Here is a 20,334-nt window from a genome sequence, read left to right on the forward strand (position 1 = left end):
AATATATATTAATTATTCTCATTTATCATATTAAAAAATGTTCGTACTTAGTCACTTTTTTATATACATATACATATAAACAAATTTATAACATGAACTTTAATATGTAGCTAGGTTTATTTTTATATTAAACAAACATTTTCTATATGTATATGTATAATTCGCATATGTAGGCCATTTAAATTTATGTTAATAAGAAACATAAATTTTAGTTTTTTAGAAATTCATAAATTTTAATTAATCAAACTTGAATTCAAAAAATAATTTTATATTAAATTTGATTCAAAACTCGAATTAAGTTAATCTTTAATGAATTGAGATAGACAAAGTTCAACCCAAGTAGACCCTGCTCTATTCGTCTTTACTCAAGTTATAATTTTTCATTCAAACCATTATATTCCAATTCCAATGGAGATAATCATGAAATCACCAAGTGGGTTATATAGCAACTAATTTTAGTTGCATGATAGCTGTGCGTTTAGCGTCATGTGTAGACGTGGACAATTATTTTTGCTTCTAAGTTCTAAGCCTCGTCATGAATGAAGATAAAAAGGACAGATTTTGTATTTTTGTTGATAAATTTTCAAATATAATTGTCCACATCCAACCATTCTCCATCGTCAAGCCACAAAATAATTATTTTTGTTTCAAAGCCTCCATCATGAATGAAGGTATATACTCACTCCTCAACGTGTTTTATACCGCTATTAGCCTGATCTGCCTTATTCCTTATTTTGATTTTCTTAATTTTTTGCGGATACTAATTTAATTTTCAAAAAATTAAAATTCAAACTAGCATATAAAAATTGTGAATATGAGTTCATGTAATAAAAATAGTAAAAGCAATACTAATTTAATTCACATTGAATATTTTAATTTTACAAAAACAAAATGATATATACAAAAATTTGAATCAACTAGAATAGGTTTTTACTTTAATATTTTTCCTATATACATTCTACCATCAGTATAAATATATAATTCACCTTCATTTTTATTACTTTTTTATAGAGTTAATATTGATTAAAAATGAATATTAGATAATAAACTTATAATTTATAAAAGAGTTAGTTACACTAATACCCCTTAATGAAATTATACAAACCATACTTCACTTTTCTACGCTTACACAAACCTCACTTAGTTTTTATACTTTCGTTACACTAACCACCTCTGCATGAGAAATTAGTGTAATATTTAAATAAAAAATGTGATAAATCCAATTAAGTTAAACAAAACATAGTATATTGTGAGGAAAAATCCAAATAATATAAAAATCAATGTATCTTTATTATTTTTTGTTAAAAAATACATCAACAATTCTAAAGATATATTGTTTAAATCACTCTTATGCTATATCGTTACGAACCAAAAATAATAAAGATGTATCAGCTCATATATTATTTAGATTTATCTTCACATTATATCATGTTTTGTTTAACTTAATTGCATTTATCACAATTTTTATTAAAAGATTACACTTATTTCTCATGCAAGGGTGGTCAGTATAAAAAAAATATAAAAACTATGAGAAGTTTTTGTAAGTGTAAAAAATCGAGGAATAGTTTGTATAATTTTACTAAAACTTAGGGGTGTAAGTGTAATTTCCTCTTTATAAAACTATTAGATTGTTATTGGATTGTTTTTTTTTTTCCTCTTAACTTTTATTTTCTGAAGAAGCTTCCTTTTGCCTAGAAGGTAAGTAACATCTCTCTGTATCATATTCAAGCTCCAACTATGGCCTCCGGTCGCGGCTCCAAGGGTTTCGATTGTGGTTCCGATGATATACTTTCAACTTACGAAGACTATTCCAACAATAACCACGATGGTTCTTCTAATGCCACACACAACAACGATCCCATTAAGGTAAATTTACCCATCTACCCTCTCACCCCTTTTGCTACACGATTTCTTGATTTTTACCATTTATGGGTGATTTCCCAATCTGGGTCTCGTCTTCTGGATGAAGAAGTATTGGGTTTTTTGAAAAGTTTCCATTTTTAGCTATTTATGTTGGAGTGTATGTAATGATCGAACATGGGTGAACTAATGAAGTAGTTTTTAAATTATCATTAGATGTGAGAAGTTGTATTCTTAATGAATTTTTCATCATCACGTGGATGTTGTATGATGTAGGATTTAGTGTTCTGTGTGAATCTATATCTGTTGTTTTCTGTGATATTTTCAGAATATATGAACTCTCTGATATGTGAAGCTGTTTTGACTTATTGCTGCCACAGAAATCTACTTAAATTTAGTAAATTATTGAACTGAAGATCTTATTTTCATTAAGATTTCGGAGTCAACTGGTCAAGACCAGAGTTGGAGAAATAATAGTTTAGGAGGACGGAGACTTATTTAAACAATGAAAATGCTAGCAACACACTCTTTAACAGGCACCAACGAGGTGTTGGTCAAGTGAGTTAAGGCCCTCCTAGATACCGAGATAGACCAAAAAGTCAAAGAATTGATTATTGAGAGCAACACTTGTTAGGAGGGCCAACCACACACCGAAAAGTATTAGTTCCTTACCCTGAGGAGATACCTTTGGTTATACAAAAACAAAAACAAACACTCTTTAACAAACACTCTTCAACATGCTGTTTCATGTGGGACCCACTAAATCACACAGGCCCACTCTATATTTAGTGAATTCAATAAATTCTGCCCAATAGTAGACTTAAAGAATGTGTTGCTAATGTTACTCATGTTGACATACTTATTTTGGTTTGTTTAAAGGTGAAGAGGCATAACATGTTTTCCTTGAGTAAAAAAAGTTATTTAGACCCGTTGTGTTTAAATGGTTATTGTGGGTAATCAGGGTTTCTATTTTCTACTCACTAAGAATCTCTATGTTGGCTGTATTTTGAATTATCTGGACAATTCTCAAGCTTAATATTTCTTGTGTGTGTATATGCTTAATGATTATGGATTGCATTGCACTTTATATGCCTATCAAGTGGTTCTGAATCTCAAATCAACAAGCTCTACCTTTTTGCAGGATTTTAACAAACCAAGGGTGGCTAGGACATCAATATTTCCTGCTACTGCTTCACCTGAAGACTCTTTAAGCGAAGAAGTGATTGCAACTGTTGAGAAGAGTATGAAAAAATATACTGACAACCTTATGCGGTTTCTCGAGGGAATCAGTTCAAGGCTATCACAGTTGGAATTATATTGTTACAATCTTGACAAATCAATTGTAGAAATGCGATCTGATTTAAATAGTGACCATGGAGAGGCAGATTCAAAGCTCATAGCTCTTGACAAACATGTTCAGGAAGTAAGTTTCATATTCAAGTGAAAGAGTTGAGTTACCATCGATTTCTCATGTTTTAATGTGCTTGATAAATTGCTGTAGCATAGTGTAGAAAATTATCTCTCTGGTGGATGAATGATGGATTAATAGCTGGTTCATCGTGTTATCTTCTTGTATGGTAAAAAATAAAATGAACTCAAACAGACAAATAACTGTGGATTCTGGGGAAGTTTATTGAGTACTGAAATTTGTTTCCACTCAATTGGAGAATGTCCTCTCTGGACATGTTAAAACCAACCGTCTTCTTATCTTGTTCAGCGTTGTTGTTGCCAAAATAGTATGTTTTGCCTTGATCCTCTTCCAACCAATATTAAAACTGTGTTGTTCAGGTAGGGAGCCAGTTTGTGGTTATAACTTATAAGCATTGAGCTGACTATGCCCTTCATTAACGTGCATATAGCTCTTCACTTTTTGGCCGAGTACTCGTGCTTTGATCAGCAGACATCATTTTGCCATGTGTTAATTTCTCTTATGTTATTTGTGTAGGTACACAGGTCTGTGCAAATTTTAAGAGAGAAGCAAGAGCTAGCTGAGGCCCAGAAAGAATTAGCCAAGCTTCAACTTGTCCAGAAAGGGTCATCGTCCTCAAGCCATTCACAGTCCACTGAGGAGAGATCTTCACCTTCTGCCGCAGATCCAAAAAGAGCTGATAATAGAGCATCCGACACACATAATCAGCAGTTAGTTCTTGCTCTACCTAATCAAGTTGCTCCCCAACCACAACCTGTGGCACCCTGCGCTCATGCTCCGACCCCAAATGTGACCCAAGCCACTGAACAATCTCCTTATTACATGCCATACACCTCTTTACCCATTCCACCAGCTGCAACTCAGCTTCCTCAGAATCAGGATTTAACTTCTGATCCACAGTATCGAACTCCACAATCAACACCCTCTCAAGTAACCCAATCCCCACCCGAGCAACAATTTTCTCAGTATGCACAAATGCAGCCACAACAATGGCTTCAGCAGGTGCAACCTCCACACCAACCCTCAGTGCAGACTCAAATGAGACCCACCTCAACAAATGTTTATACTTCATACCTGCCAAACCAAGCTACAAATCCATCTCCTACGGAAACACTGCCAGCCAGCATGTCGATGCAAATGCTACCATATTCAGGGATTCCACCTCCAGGATCTAGCCGTGGCGAGGCCGTACCATATGGATACAGTGGAACTAGTAGAACAGTTCCGCAGCAACCTCCACCCCATCAAATCAAGGGCTCTTTTTCAGCACAATCAGGTGATGTGTATAGAACTGGTCGGACCCATGCCACTCTTCCTCCTGCTTGTGCTTACATGATGTATGATGGTGAGGGAGTCAGAACACATAATCCAACTCAACCTCCTCATTTTGCTCAAGGTGGATACCCTCCAACAAGCGCTTCCCTTCAGAACCCTGCAACACATAATCCGATGGTCCGGGACCCTAACCAGTCGCACTTTATCCATGGCCATCCCTACAATGAATTGATTGAGAAATTTGTGAGCATTGGATTTAGAGGCGATCATGCGGCAAGTGTCATCCAGAGGTTGGAGGAAACTGGGCAGCCTATAGATTTTAACTCTGTGCTAGACCGGTTGAATATGCGCAGTTCGGCCGGTCCCCAACGGGGATGGTCAGGGTAAAGAACTTGCACAGTATTTCTGTTTGAACAATGTTAATGCCGTTCAGGCATGACCTGTTTGAACAATGTTGTCCAGGACCTTGATGATCCGTTTAAACCCTCGTATCATTGCGTGTTTATTATGCATGGAATAAAACTTTAATGTAACTGCACGGTATTATCGAATATACCATGTTTTATAGGTATATGAGGATTATTCCAAAAGGTTTAATGTTGATTCAGTAAAGGAATTATATGATGTCATTTATTTGAAAGAAGTGAAAAATGATAATACTGTGAAATCAGCATGTAAAAGTAAACTCGAATATAGCAATGTTGAATCAAATTTGAACTGTTAGATGTATATGCTTGATACCTATTACCACTTTGCAATCATACAGAATGACAAGGTCTTATCAAGACGAAGGCAATACAAAATAATATATTCTATTACAAATTTTGACACGGGCAAGATTGTGATATATATTATAAAATTATAATTTTGTTTATTAATTGACATATATCACTTTTCTTGTGGGAATGAGGATTCAGTAAGGGTTAGTTTGAGAGTTGGTTTGGAGGGGAAGGAAGGAAGAGAGAAGGTTTGAGAGTGTCAAAACATGGATTTCCATACTTGAAAATAAAGAACTCAAGATAGGAACAAGAAGAGCAAAGATTCAAGCTTCATAGAAAAATAGAATTGGCACTAGAGTATTGAAGAATACCTCATAATATTTCATTATTGAATTGTGATTACAAAGGTGTAAGACTCACATTTTATAGTAAAATCACAAACAAAACTCAGCTTAACTAACTGAAGTAACTAACTACATAATCGGTTAACCATATTGTTAATCGATTATACAAAACAGAAAACACATCTATTCTAACACGCCCCCGCAAGCTGGAATGTATCAAGTATTCCAAACTTGAAATGATTTTACTGAATCATGATGATTATACTCTAAAACCTCCTCTTGCTGGTGAGCGAATCTTCGTCTCTTCGTCTCTCAGTCTTGAAATCTGAACGTGAAGCAATACTGACGCTTAACCACCATTTGGCAGAAGCAATTTCATCCGATGCTTAACCATCTATTTGACAGAAGCAAACCAATCATAACAATGAAAGAGAGAAATGAGATGAACCTTAATCTTGATCCTTATATGTTGCTTCAACGAGGGGAAAAAATTACACACTATAATGTTGTGTGTTTAATGAGAGAGGGGTAAAGAAAGAGTAATAAAGAAATGGGAAATAATTGGGGGTAATAGATGAAAGAATAAAAAGAAAGGAAAATGTGAAGTGAACCAAGAATCTCAAGAACTTTCAAAGATATCAAATTAGAGGGAATTGATGTGTGTAGTAATTCTGTTTTGAAGAGTTTGAGGTTTGGTATGAAATTTGACATGGAAATTTGATGCCAAAATCTTAAGCAACAATGTCTTGTATGAAACAGCCATGCAAGAAAGAAAGTGGAACTTGAATTGCAAATATGGAAGTCATTTGTTGAACTCTTGAAAAATGATCTTGAAGAAAGATACATGATGGGTAAAGAAAACATTCTCTGAACTTAGGATGAAGAACTTCCTAATGAGAATCAAAAACCAAAGCAACGAACATGAAGGTGTGAAACTTCCCTATCAATATAACATTGAACGTTTCTGAATTCCTCAACATGCAAGAGATAATGATGGCTCCTTTCTTATCAAACTCATATTCTTCTTCATTCACCTTCAAAAGCTTAATTGCCATACACTCTTTTGGAACCTGCTTCTTCCCTTCATTGTGATGGAAAAGAAGATGCCACGAGTTGAGAAGCAGGAGCAAATCTTTAGTTTTAGTATTGAAGATGTTGCAAGAATAGTTCTTCATGACATAGAATCTTGAAATGCAATGCTTGAAAATGAAAATGATAATGATTATTCCTTGTTAAATCTTGGAATGATGGATAAATAGCGGAAACTAATAAATGAATAATTATGCTTTGATACCATATCAAAATGGTAGGAGGCATGAAAAAGATTTCTTGACGAATCCAAAAAGATGAAAGAAAAGAGTTTTATTCATTGAATATTGAATAGATTGATAACAAAATTACATTGAATCCTTTATATAAAGGATAGAAAAACTAATTATCCTAACTAAACTAATTAACCAACTAACCAATGCTCAACTATTTTAACAGAGAGTCATTTCACAAGTGTACTTTATGGTTTTAAGTCTTCCTTTTTCATTCATTTCCCTCCAAAATTTAACTCTCAACTATAAGAGAATATATTATTAGTTACTTATAAATAATCAAGGAGGACTCAATTGAATATATGGAGTAGTATCAAACTAAACTAAGCTAATTGACCTAAGACATTAAGCACATAGTACATACTATTAACTTTAAAGCTAGATCAGGGATGACAAAAAAATTTAGAAATTTGGACTCGTGAGTAAAATCCATTAAATCTCTAATTTCTCCATTCTTTGTAATTCTTCTGTTAGTTACTCTTACTCAGTCTCGTGATCATTTGTCCATTTAAGAGGATGAGCTATGATTTGAACTTAAAAAACACGGGTGACCATAGAAATCTTTTTTTGTGTGGATATAATACTTCTTCCAACAAAATAGAATATGCAATATGTTTCTATAATGAAATAGAGCTTCCTTTTGAACAGTGTGACATGTGTAGTAATTGAACCAATTGAGTTGAGCTTTGACTGAGCTACAATAGAGCCTCTTTTCTATCATTGATATGTAAGAAACACGGTACCTGCTTTATCTGTGATTCTCTGACCGAACCCGCAAAGAATATGTATGTAGGTACTCGCACATATACAAATAACATTTCCATATTTTAAAACAGGTAGTGAGTAGTTATTACACGTCCTACCTTGTGCACATTGTCATGAGTAGGATAGAAAATGGTATTAAAAAACCAAAATGGAATGGTATGTTTTTTGGGTTAATTTGATATCTTAATAAGAGAAAAAGGGTAAAAAATCATCATTCTAACTAACTAACGTGCCATTTTCTTAATCCCCTCCTTCTCTTTCTCTCTCATTCCCAACTGTTACCGTTACACACCTCATGTATCTAATGTAACCACAAAATCACCACCTTCAATTTTAAGTTTACCCAGCTTTCTTTCACTCTGTCTCTGATCTCAATGCAATGCCAACAATCACTCATCACCAAAACCATAACAACAACAACAACCACCAATCCTACAACATAATCCCCTTAGACGACATCCACCTCTCCCCGGACCACCCATCCCTCCGCTTCCCTGAAGTCCGCGCCGCCTCCTCCGCCCTGCGCTCCATCGGCGACCTCCGTCTTCCATCACAATGGAACCCTCACAACACCAACAACCCAGACCTTCTCGACTGGCTTGCCTTCTTCTTCGGCTTCCAATGCGACAGCGTTCGCAACCAACGCGAACACCTCATCCTCCACCTCGCCAACGCTCAGATGCGCCTCTCTCCTCCCCCTGACTCCATCGACACCCTCGACCCCTCCGTCATTCGCTCATTCCGCAACAAACTCCTCAAAAACTACACCTCCTGGTGCTCCTTCCTCCGTCTCAAACTCAGCATTCGTGTCTCCGATAACCTCTCTTCCAACGATCACCGCCGTGACATACTCTACGTGTCACTCTACCTTCTAATTTGGGGCGAGGCTGCGAACCTTAGATTTGTTCCTGAATGCATTTGCTATATTTTCCATCATATGGCTAAGGATCTTAACAGAATTTTGGAGGGCGGTTATGTTGATGAGGAAAATCCGTTAATGCCCTCGGTTTCGGGGGAGATGGAGAACGGGTTTCTTGAATGCGTGGTGAAACCGATTTATGAAACGATAAGGATGGAGGTGGAGAGTGGTAAGGATGGAACTGCACCACATTGTGAATGGAGAAATTATGATGATTTAAATGAGTATTTTTGGAGCAGGAGGTATTTTGAGAAACTTAAGTGGCCTATTGATGTTGGAAGCATCTTCTTTTTTAGATCCAACACCAGGTATTATTAGGAAATGTATCATCTCCTCCACTAACTGAAAGACAAGTTATCACCTTTTGCATTTTATATTTAGGTCTAAAAGTGTCATTTCATTATATTCAAGAATAAAAGTGTCAAATCATATTATTTTGTCCTTTTGTTTTGAGTATACTTGCCTCTTTATTATCGGAGAGGATTCTAACTAATATTATTACTACACATATATGGTTCTATTTGGTTACTTGATGTTTAGTTTAATTACTCTAATTAATTTGTAATTAATCAGATTAGCCCATACTTACCAAGTTCAGATTACTCTCTAGGGTGCATGCAGGGGTTGTCACTTCTTATTACATGATTAATTAATTATTGTATAACTGAAATTGAGACCCTTCAACCCTTGTGATACTCATACTCACATTTGCATATAATATGCTTACTTCACATATCAATATACGAAGTTTAGCTGAACTCATCATTGGGACTAGGGCTTGATTGTTGTATTACTGTACCAAGTTTATACAAATCTATCATTTTAGGTTTCAAATTGTGGATAAAATTGTGATTTCAGTCTCAATTGTGCCCAATGTGATTTCGGGTATTGCAGCCACTAAATGTCGATAGCAGCAATTTCATTTTGAAACTTTGTGCAATGAAGGTTTGCTTTCAGAACTGTTGTAGTCTGTTGTTACCTCAATGCAGTTTCAATGTGGCTGCATCCCAATTTTTTTATTGTGTCCTTATCAAGTGGGTGGTCCATAATTTAAAACTTGATTAGTTTTATTAGTTAGACCGTAGTTGTGTCATGTTCACACTACTCCGGTATTCATATAGAGCACTACTAAGCAGTTCTTCGCTTTTTTTCTTCTTATATTACATAGTTATAATACTTTCTTTATTTTTTGAACTTTGAAGTACCTTGAATTGATTCATGTTTCCATGTTTCTCAATTGTAGGGCAAAACATGTGGGTAAGACTGGGTATGTGGAGCAGCGGTCCTTTTGGAACCTATTTCGAAATTTTGATAGGCTTTGGGTGATGTTGATTTTGTTCTTCCAAACATCAGTGATTATTGCTTGGGACAATAGGGATTATCCTTTGCAGGCTTTAATGGATGATCGCGACATCCAAGTCCGGGTTTATACTATTTTCTTCACGTGGAGTGGTTTGAGGTTTCTGCAGTCTTTGCTTGATATAATGATGCAACGCATGCTGGTTTCGAGGGAGACAAAGTCGCTTGGAATGAGGATGGTGCTGAAAAGCGTGGTTGCTGCGGCATGGATTTTTGTGTTTGCTGTGTTTTATTGGAGGATATGGTCACAGAAAAACCATGATAAAAACTGGTCTTCCGAAGCAAATAAGCGGATGATGACTTTTCTTGAGGTTGCTTTTGTTTTTGCCATTCCTGAGCTTCTAGCTTTAGCCCTTTACATACTTCCATGGGTTAGAAATTTTATTGAGAATTCGGATTGGAGAATTTTTAACATGTTATCATGGTGGTTCCAGAGTAGAACTTTTGTTGGCCGTGGATTGATGGAAGGTCTTGTAGATAGTATTAAGTACACCTTGTTCTGGGTTGTTGTGCTAGCCACAAAATTTAGTTTTAGTTATTTTTTGCAGATCAAACCCATGATTGCTCCATCAAAGGCAGTGTTGGAACTTGACGTTAATTATCAATGGCATGAGTTTTTTCAAAGTGGAAATGGCTTTGCTGTTGGACTACTATGGCTTCCTGTTATTTTGATTTATCTAATGGATATACAGATTTGGTATTCAATATACTCATCTTTAGTTGGGGCAACTGTGGGTTTGTTTGCACATTTGGGCGAGATTCGAAGTATGCAACAACTCAAGTTAAGGTTTCAGTTTTTTGCTAGTGCAGCTCTGTTTAATATCCTACCAGAGGAGCAAATGTTGAATGCAAGGAGAACATTGAGTAGCAAATTTATGGATGTTATCCACAGGATGAAGCTCAGGTATGGGCTTGGTCAACCATATAGGAAGCTTGAGAATAACCAGACTGAGGCAAATAAATTTGCTTTGATATGGAACGAGGTAATCATGTCTTTCAGGGAGGAAGATATCATCTCTGACCAAGAGGTTCAGCTACTGGAGCTACCAAAGAACACTTGGAATGTCAGGGTTATTCGCTGGCCATGCTTTCTTCTCTGTAATGAGTTATTACTGGCTTTAAGTCAGGCCAAAGAACTAGTTGATGCTCCTGATAGGAGGCTCTGGAGGAAGATATGCAAACACGAGTACAGGCGATGTGCTGTCATTGAAGCATATGATTGTATCAAGCACTTGCTTCTTGTTGTGATTACCAAACCTGACAGTGAAGAGCATTCTATTGTGATGGCTCTGTTTCAAGAAATTGATCATTCTATTGAGATTGGGAAATTCACTAAAACATTCAAAACAACTGCACTTCCCCAGCTTCACAACAAGTTGATCAAACTTGTCGAGTTATTAAACAAGAAAACAATAGATCCTATCCAATTGGTGAATAACCTTCAGGCCCTTTATGAGATTGTTATCCGAGATTTTTTCAAAGAGAAACGAAATGTTGAACAGCTAAGAGAGGATGGTTTGGCTCCACAGAATCTAGCTCCTTCTGGGGTTCTACTATTTGAGAATGCTATTCAGTTGCCTGACACTGTTAATGAGAACTTTCATCGGCAGGTTCAGCGCCTGCACACTATTCTTACATCCAGAGATTCGATGCAAAACATCCCATTTAATCTAGAAGCTAGGAGGAGGCTTGCGTTCTTTAGTAACTCGCTGTTTATGAACATGCCCCATGCTCCCCAAGTTGAGAAAATGATGGCATTCAGTGTTCTAACCCCTTACTACAGTGAAGAAGTAGTATACAGCAAAGAACAGCTCAGAACTGAGAATGATGATGGGATTTCAATCCTGTACTATTTGCAGACTATATATGTTGATGAGTGGGATAACTTTATGGAGAGAATGTGGCGAGAGGGAATGGCAAAAGACAGTGATATATGGACTGATAAAGTCAGAGATCTGAGATCCTGGGCATCCTACAGAGGGCAGACACTAGCGCGGACAGTTAGAGGAATGATGTACTACTATAAGGCACTCAAGCTTTTGGCTTTTCTGGATTCTGCATCAGAAGTAGATATTAGAGAAGACTCTAGCGAACTTCTATCAGTGAAGCAAGAAAGTTTAGATGGTCCTAATTCTGAAAGGTCACCTATCGATGATAGTTTAAATAGAGAAAGCAGTTCAGCAGGTTTGTTATTCAAAGGCCATGACTATGGGACTGCTTTAATGAAATTCACATATGTGATTGCCTGCCAGATATATGGAGCTCAGAAGGCAAGAAAGGATCCACATGCTGATGAAATTTTGTATCTAATGAAAAACAATGAAGCCCTTCGTGTTGCCTATGTTGATGAGGTTTCCACTGGGAGGGATGAGAAGAAGTATTACTCAGTTCTTGTTAAGTATGACCAACAATTGGAGAGGGAGGTGGAAATATACCGCGTTAAGTTGCCCGGTCCCTTGAAACTAGGAGAAGGAAAGCCAGAAAATCAAAATCATGCCATCATCTTCACTCGTGGTGATGCAGTTCAGACTATTGATATGAACCAGGACAACTACTTTGAGGAAGCACTTAAAATGCGGAATCTCTTGGAAGAATACAAGTATCACTATGGTATTAGGAAACCTACTATTTTGGGAGTGAGGGAACACATTTTTACAGGTTCTGTTTCCTCCCTTGCTTGGTTCATGTCAGCTCAGGAAACCAGCTTTGTTACCTTAGGCCAGAGGGTTTTAGCAAATCCTTTGAAAATTAGATTGCATTATGGCCACCCTGATGTGTTTGACAGGTTTTGGTTCTTGACTCGAGGTGGTCTCAGTAAAGCTTCCAGAGTGATCAACATAAGTGAGGACATATTTGCTGGCTTTAACTGTACTCTTCGTGGAGGTAATGTCACACATCATGAGTACATTCAGGTTGGAAAGGGTAGGGATGTTGGTTTGAATCAAGTATCAATGTTTGAAGCAAAGGTTTCCAGTGGTAATGGGGAACAAGTCCTAAGCAGAGATGTGTACAGATTGGGTCATAGGCTGGATTTTTTCCGGATGTTGTCATTCTTCTATACCACAGTGGGATTCTTTTTCAACACAATGATGGTAGTTCTTACTGTATATGCATTTTTATGGGGGCGATTATTTCTTGCCCTGAGTGGTGTTGAAAATGCTATGGAAAGTAACAGCAATAATAATAAAGCACTTGGTACCATCTTGAATCAGCAGTTCATAGTCCAACTTGGAATTTTCTCTGCCCTTCCCATGATTGTGGAGAATTCTCTTGAGCGTGGGTTCCTTCAAGCAATCTGGGATTTCATTACCATGCAGTTCCAGCTCTCTTCAGTTTTCTATACATTCTCTATGGGTACACGCAGCCATTACTTCGGCCGGACTATCCTGCACGGTGGAGCAAAATATCGAGCCACTGGTCGTGGTTTTGTTGTCGAGCATAAGAGTTTTGCAGAAAATTATAGACTATATGCTCGCAGCCATTTTGTGAAAGCAATTGAGTTGGGGCTAATACTTATAATTTATGCCACACACAGTCCTGTAGCAACTAATACATTTGTTTATATAGCCATGACCATATCTAGTTGGTTCTTAGTTGCATCATGGATTTTGGCACCATTTGTCTTCAATCCTTATGCCTTTGATTGGTTAAAAACTGTTTATGATTTTGATGACTTCATGAACTGGATTTGGTACCGCGGAAGGGTCTTTGCTAAAGCTGAACAGAGCTGGGAAAAGTGGTGGTACGAAGAGCAAGATCATCTAATGGCTACTGGCTTTTGGGGAAAGGTTTTCGAGATAATTTTAGACCTTCGGTTCTTTATCTTCCAATATGGCATTGTCTATAAGCTAGGCATAGCTGCTGGAAGTACCAGCATTGCTGTTTACTTGCTATCTTGGGTTTATGTATTTGTTGTATTTGGGATTTATGTGGTGGTAGCTTATACCAGGGACATATATGCAGCAAAGGAGCATATATATTACCGGTCGGTTCAGTCCCTTGTTGTAGTTCTTGCTATACTAGTGATAGTTGCTTTGATGGAATTCACTGAATTCGAGTTCATGGACATTTTTACTAGTCTTGTTGCATTTATTCCCACAGGCTGGGGCATGATATTGATTGCACAAGTATTGAGGGCAATTTTGCAGCACACCATAATTTGGCATGGTGTTGTTTCCTTGGCTCGGATGTATGATATATTATTTGGGATCATTGTAATGGCTCCTGTGGCACTATTATCATGGTTGCCAGGATTTCAAGATATGCAAACCAGAATACTCTTCAATGAAGCATTCAGTCGGGGTCTCCGGATATCCCAGATTGTTACAGGGAAAAAATCACGAGTCTGAATCTGATTCCAAGTGTTTGTAGTGGGTTTTATTGTATCTATTTTCCATTTTGGCATAATTGTTCTTGTATGTCAATCTTTTACCAACACAAGTTTAACCGGACAATCATAAAACCATTTTTCTGCTGTTGAATGAAGGCAAATAATGAGTTTATAGGATTCACATTATTAGGACAATGTTGTATTTTTGGTATCTTTTCTGTTTGTTGGTTGTAGTTGATGATTGTATCTTGGGTTAAACATTATTTGGTAAGTTTTCATGTGCATCCTGACTTTTTTGTTTGTTTTTGTAATTAGTGTTAGATACTAGATTGCAGATTTATAAGTTGCCTTAGTTTACCTAATCATGTCCTTGATGTTAAATTTTTAATTGTTGAAACTCTAGGGTTGAAAGAGATAACTGAGAGAATGACACCTATTTGTACTACTAATTAGGCGAAGAACTACACTGCTAACTGGTACAAGTCCATTACTAAATCGGATCACAGTCATGGCAAGATGGCATAAATAAGGGAAAACTTGATGAAGTGATGCTTGAAGTTTAGTCATGAACAATAAATGTTATGAAGCAAGAGCATCATGTGGAAGCCAAGCCTGTTGTTGAATCAAGAAGGTAACCACATTGCTGTAGGCATTCCAGAAGGTAGTGTCTACTCTAGAGGATGAAACCACTGTAGAATTGAATATCTCCTCCATTGTATGCTGTCTACATGGAAACAACTATTCGAGTAAGCATGCATATATCAATGCTCCCTAGACTATGATATGTGAAAGTTTCATGTATTGCGCCATCTTATTGTGAGTCATGATGAAATCATAGTTCCTCCTATGGAAATTGTCCCACACTGTAAGAGCTCGGATAAGAAAGTGTTATGTTGATCAATCAAATAATGGCTTGGTGAGAAGAACTAGGGTTCAACATGGGCCAGGTTGGGTTGTTTTTTAACCGAACTCAGCCACAAACCCAAAGGCTAAACTTGACCCTGAACCTAGAATGTATATATTAGATAAAGTACTCTCAATATTACTTATTATTGTAGATATATAATTTGACATATGAAATAATATATTTTTCGATAGTTTATTAATCAATTACATACAATATTCATATTTTGGCTTAAAGAGATGTTAAAAAATCAGATATGAAATCTAATTCAAATGTAAAACTTTCTAATAAATTATTCAAAGAGAAAAGTGTTTATAGCCACTGCAAATTTTACATCTTATACAAATAAGAATTATCAGTTTTAATTTTGTCTCAATCAAGCTTTAAACTTTTGTTATTCATAAAATAGTTCATTCTCTTAAGTTAGTGATAGATTATTTAACAGTGAAATATGATCTTTAATTGAGAAAAAAATATTTGCTTAATTTTATGACCATTATTTATTGAGTAAAATAATTATTAATTTTTATTTATAAATTAAGTTTAGTAAAAGAAGCACTATTTATATAAAATAAAATAAATATTTAGTAATTAAGAACAAAAATTGATAAACTAATAAATAAACTAACTCTTCTGTTTCCATTTCTATGTCTTTTACCACGTTTTCAACTCTCTAATTATAGAAGGGTTTTGGGAAATGTTGAAAATAAAATAGAATTTCTCCCATGCATACAATCAATTAAAATAATTTTATATTTACAGTTCAAATCGAATAGGTAATTGATTGATTTTATTTAAAATTTAAATATTGATGTAAGATTGCTTCTAGAATATCTGAAAATATGTTAATAATTTTATAAATGCGTAAAATATTATCATAATACTTATACATGAGTAAAAAATAATGTTTCGACATTAAAATTAAAAGTACATGCTCATTATATATAATTTGATATCTCGTTTATATTATTTAGCAATATGTTAGAACACACGTCATTGAAACATATAAAATAATACACCTAAATTAATATATTAATTCTTAAATTTAAACTTTTATGGTAGGTTTATAATTTAATTTCCAAATTTTAAACCTGAATCCAAATTATTGATACCATAAAAAACGCAAACCTTGTTAACATGTTGGACCTCCAACATAATTACATATATATGTTTTGTCATGGTGTAAATTTGTCATAACCTTGAAGAATCACTAAATCGAACACCCATCGATGATGGATTAAGGGGAACAAACTTCAATTTAGTGGCTGCCATATTTATGTGATGTTGAGAATTCATTTTGGAGGTGAAATATAATCACGCAAAAGGATTAAGGCTAATTGGGAATTAATACAAAAGGAAAAGTTTCCAACCAAAGTGCAAGCATACCATAGCCATGGAGACGAATTGATAAGTTTGGAATAAAATCAAGTTGGCAACAATTTTTTATGGGTTAATCGATTGGAAAAGGAAAAATAAAAATAGATTAATAACTGTTTTGAACTTGGCATGCACATTGAGTATGACAGCTCATTTGATATTTTCTCCTCTGAAACAAGATAAATAGTCTTACTCTTTGATGAACAATATATTACACACTATTCATAACCTTAATTTAGCATGATTAATGATTCTTGGTGCCTAATGGACTTTGTTTCACATGATTTAGTGTTTTAGACTTTATTAGACTAATATTCCTAAAATGAGTTAATTTGAGATTATTTAGTCTCATTAAATCTATTATCATTTTTAGATCATATTTGGTACCAATGACATTTTGAGCATTATGGAAGTGAAAGATATATGTTAAAGTGAAGATTGTATTTTTATTTTGGGAGTTTTTATTTATAAATTCGATTTTAGTTTTGGGCCCATTTTCAGTTTTACTCTTTGTAAAAGAGGGAACCCGAATTCCACTATAACTCTCTACATTCACTCATTTTTAGAATTCCATTTTCCCCTCTTTTGCTCTGCTAGGGTTTGCTAAACATTTTCGGTTTTCATTCATCCTCCTCATTTTCGGTTTCTTTCTTCCACTCAATGGAAGACTAAACTTGTAGACTAAACTCCTTTAGTAATATATCACAACTCTCGAGGTTTTGTTATTAATGCATTTTCGGTTTCTTTATTGTTGATTTCTTCTATGTTAGAAACTGGTTTATGAGTTTATCTTCGCTTAGTTGATTTACTCTTTAGTGCATGAAGACTTAGTTCGTGTGAATTCGTCAATCGTTTCATGCTTATGCTGATTTCACTTAGTTAAATGCTTAGGTTTTGGAACTTTGAATTGATTATCGTTTAGTTAATTGATTCTCAATAAATTCAGAAGTTAATGGTTGGATGTGAAAATAATCTTTTGAAACCGAGGATTTAGTTGTGAACAAATGAACTAAAGGGATTTAGCCGTTTTATTATATTGCTTAACTATTGTTTCTGAATTTGATTTATGTTCATACTATCCAATAAAACAAAATCCCTTGTATGTGTGTGAGTATAAGGTGTTTGAAGCTTTGCTTGAAAGATAATCCTTGGGAAATGACCTTGGAGTCACTTCCTAGTAGTGTAGTTTTTAATTGTTATATTATTTGTATCGGTTACGACCTCGATCAAATTTAATACCCCCACACTTAACCTTTTACACTCCTGGGTAAAATCAAGAAATAAGGCTATGCTAACCAATATGCACCAAGGTGACTGACTATGTTCTTCTAAACTGCTATAACAAAATACCATGTTCTTCTAAACTACTTTAACAAAACAGTAATCTTTAGTGACCCCAAGAACCCCACCAAATCTTATTATAAAACCAAAAGCACCACTGCCAATCAACTAAAGCAATTCTTGAAGGATGAAGCTCAAGTGTTTATACTGCTGGCATCATTGGAGAAGAAAGGTGGAGAAGAGATTCAGAACCTATCCGTGGTTAGAGATTTCTCTGAAGTCTTCCCGTATGGTATTCCTGGCTTACCCCCGGTACGAGAGATATAGTTTTCTATCAATCTGGTTCCTCGAACTGGACCGATCTCTGTAGCTCCCTACAGGATGGCACTATTGGAGTTAACAGAGTTAAAGAAGAAATTGGAAGACTTGCTACAGAAACAGTTTGGTAGACCTAGTGTTTCACCATGGGGTGCTCCGATGTTATTCGTGAAGAAGAAGGATAGCAGTATGCGGCTGTGTACTAACTACCGACAATTGAACAAAGTCACCATCAAGAAAAAGTACCCATTGTCTTGAATTGAAGACTTGATGGATCAACTGAGAGGAGCTACCATGTTTCCAAAGATCGATCTTAGATTTGGATACCACCAAATACACGTGACATTAGAGGATATTCCGAAAACTGATTTTCGGACGCGGTATGGTGATTAGGAATATCTCGTGATGTCATTTGGTGTAACCAATGCTCCTGGAGTATTCATGCATTACATGAATCATATTTTTCATCCACATATCGACACATTTGTGGTCGTATTTATCGATGATATCCTGATTTATTCGAAAGATCAGGAGGAACATGCGAAGCATTTGAGAATAGTGTTGCAGGCGTTAAAGGACAACCAACTCTATGCCAAACTTTCGAAATGCGAATTTTGGTTAGAATATGTGAATTTTCTCGAGCATGTGATATCAAGCGAAGGAATTGATGTCGACTCTACTAAAGTAGGAACGGTGATGGAATTAAATTCTCCAAAATCCGTAAAAGAAATCATAAGCTTCCTCGGTTTAGCAGAATACTATCAAAATTTCATTGAAGGGTTTGCGAAGTTGGCGTTGCCACTGACTATGTTAACAAGGAAAGACAAGGATTTCGTATGTACGACGAAGTGTGAGGAAAAATTTCAAGAATTGAAGAAAATATTGACTACAACACATGTGTTGATTCTACCAAACCCGAAGGAGAACTACAACGTGTACTGTGACGCGTCTAAACAAGGCCTGGGTTGCATGTTGATGCAACAACAAAATGTGGTAGCTTATGCTTCAAGACAACTAAAGACGCATGAGCAGAATTATCCGACGCACGACTTGGAGTTGGCGGCGATAGTATTTGCTCTCAAGATCTAGAGACATCACTTTTATGGTGTAAGATTTGAAGTTTTCAGTGATCACAAAAGCTTAAAGTATTTGTTCGACCAAAAGACGGTGGATTGAATTTCTCAAGGACTACGACTTTGATCTCCAGTACCACCCTGGGAAATCTAACATGGTGGCTGATGCCTTGAGTAGAAAGGCACTGCATATGTCAACCATGATGGTTAGGTAGATGAAATTGATTGAGGATTTCAGGAATTTAAGCCTCGCGATGCAAGTAAAACCTAGGAGTTTGACTTTAGGTATGCTTATAGTAACAAATGAATTTTTGGAACAACTAAAAGGTTTACAAAGTTTTGATCCAGAAATGTAAGAGAAGAGAACCTTATTGGCTGAAGGAAGAGCCCCAAAATTTCAAGAAGGAACCGATGAAGTGATTAGATGCAAGAACAAAGTCTGCGTGCCAAGAGACCCCGATTTGGAGATGGCAATCTAGGACGAAGCCCATAAGAGCAAACTAAGTATTCATCCTAGAGCTAACAAGATGTATCAAGACTTGAAGAAGATGTTATGGTGGTCTGATATGAAGAAAGAAGTAGAAAAGTATGTCTCATGCTGCTTGACATGTCAGAAGGCAAAAATCGAGCACAGACGACCCGAAGGAGAACTTCAACCTTTGGATATCCCTGTTTGAAAATGGGATAGCATCACAATGGATTTTGTGAGCGGATTTCCTCGGAGTAAAAAAGGTTATGACGCAGTTTGGGTGATAGAAGATTGTTTGATGAAGGCAACTCACTTTCTACCAATCAATATGAAATACTCCTTGGAAAGGCTAGCGGATTTTTACATCAAAGAGATTGTCCAATTGAATGGTATTCCTACAAATATCATCTCAGATAGAGACCTACGTTTCACTTCGAAGTTGTGGAATGGGTTGCAAACATCCTTGGGTATCAAACTGAGTATGAGTTTAGCTTACCACCCGTAGATGGATGACCAATCTGAACGAACTATCCAATCTTTGGAAGACCTGCTGAGAGCATGTGTATTGGAACAATCTGGAAGTTGGGCGG

The 20,334-nt window shown here is 35.9% G+C and overlaps 3 protein-coding genes and 1 long non-coding RNA gene across 5 annotated transcripts; 3 read left to right on the plus strand and 1 right to left on the minus strand.

Annotated features, from left to right (window-relative positions):
- The first annotated feature begins 1,668 nt into the window (after window positions 1-1,668).
- Window positions 1,669-5,180, plus strand: LOC109341131 (protein transport protein sec31-like). 2 transcript variants are annotated; one of them, XM_019578957.1, is made up of 4 exons: window positions 1,669-1,866; window positions 3,002-3,283; window positions 3,806-4,505; window positions 4,587-5,180. In XM_019578957.1, the coding sequence occupies exons 1-4, from the start codon at window positions 1,738-1,740 to the stop codon at window positions 4,949-4,951; spliced, it is 1,476 nt and encodes a 491-aa protein (XP_019434502.1). In that variant the 5' UTR covers window positions 1,669-1,737; the 3' UTR covers window positions 4,952-5,180. The 2 variants fall into 2 exon arrangements, with proteins under 2 accessions (XP_019434502.1, XP_019434501.1); XM_019578956.1 differs by having other exon boundaries at window positions 3,806-5,180.
- A 2,766-nt stretch (window positions 5,181-7,946) lies between these two features.
- On the plus strand, window positions 7,947-14,532 carry LOC109341118 (callose synthase 12-like). The gene is made up of 2 exons (XM_019578945.1): window positions 7,947-8,941; window positions 9,877-14,532. The coding sequence occupies exons 1-2, from the start codon at window positions 8,094-8,096 to the stop codon at window positions 14,339-14,341; spliced, it is 5,313 nt and encodes a 1,770-aa protein (XP_019434490.1). The 5' UTR covers window positions 7,947-8,093; the 3' UTR covers window positions 14,342-14,532.
- Window positions 14,533-14,630: 98 nt separating this feature from the next.
- Window positions 14,631-16,662, minus strand: LOC109341129. Its single transcript, XR_002106900.1, has 2 exons — window positions 16,364-16,662; window positions 14,631-14,721 (listed from the first exon to the last, which is right to left on the minus strand). It is a non-coding gene; the product is annotated as an uncharacterized LOC109341129 (long non-coding RNA).
- A 1,603-nt stretch (window positions 16,663-18,265) lies between these two features.
- On the plus strand, window positions 18,266-19,291 carry LOC109341121 (uncharacterized mitochondrial protein AtMg00860-like). Its single transcript, XM_019578948.1, has 2 exons — window positions 18,266-18,389; window positions 18,729-19,291. The coding sequence occupies exons 1-2, from the start codon at window positions 18,266-18,268 to the stop codon at window positions 19,289-19,291; spliced, it is 687 nt and encodes a 228-aa protein (XP_019434493.1).
- The last annotated feature ends 1,043 nt before the right edge of the window (window positions 19,292-20,334 follow it).

Source organism: Lupinus angustifolius, unplaced genomic scaffold (assembly GCF_001865875.1).
Source record: "Lupinus angustifolius cultivar Tanjil unplaced genomic scaffold, LupAngTanjil_v1.0 Scaffold_371, whole genome shotgun sequence".
Classification (NCBI taxonomy): domain Eukaryota; kingdom Viridiplantae; phylum Streptophyta; class Magnoliopsida; order Fabales; family Fabaceae; genus Lupinus; species Lupinus angustifolius.

What these genes read in the sequence shown, in the direction of transcription:
- LOC109341131 (XM_019578956.1), top strand. Translation starts at nt 1,738, where the DNA reads ATGGCCTCCGGTCGCGGCTCCAAGGGTTTCGATTGTGGTTCCGATGAT. An exon ending in ACAACAACGATCCCATTAAG is followed by an intron (nt 1,867 to 3,001) that starts GTAAATTTACCC and finishes ACCTTTTTGCAG; the next exon opens with GATTTTAACAAACCAAGGGT. An exon ending in TTGACAAACATGTTCAGGAA is followed by an intron (nt 3,284 to 3,805) that starts GTAAGTTTCATA and finishes TTATTTGTGTAG; the next exon opens with GTACACAGGTCTGTGCAAAT.
- LOC109341118 (XM_019578945.1), top strand. Translation starts at nt 8,094, where the DNA reads ATGCCAACAATCACTCATCACCAAAACCATAACAACAACAACAACCAC. An exon ending in TTTTTTAGATCCAACACCAG is followed by an intron (nt 8,942 to 9,876) that starts GTATTATTAGGA and finishes TCTCAATTGTAG; the next exon opens with GGCAAAACATGTGGGTAAGA.
- LOC109341121 (XM_019578948.1), top strand. Translation starts at nt 18,266, where the DNA reads ATGGCACTATTGGAGTTAACAGAGTTAAAGAAGAAATTGGAAGACTTG. An exon ending in CGTGAAGAAGAAGGATAGCA is followed by an intron (nt 18,390 to 18,728) that starts GTATGCGGCTGT and finishes TTTATTCGAAAG; the next exon opens with ATCAGGAGGAACATGCGAAG.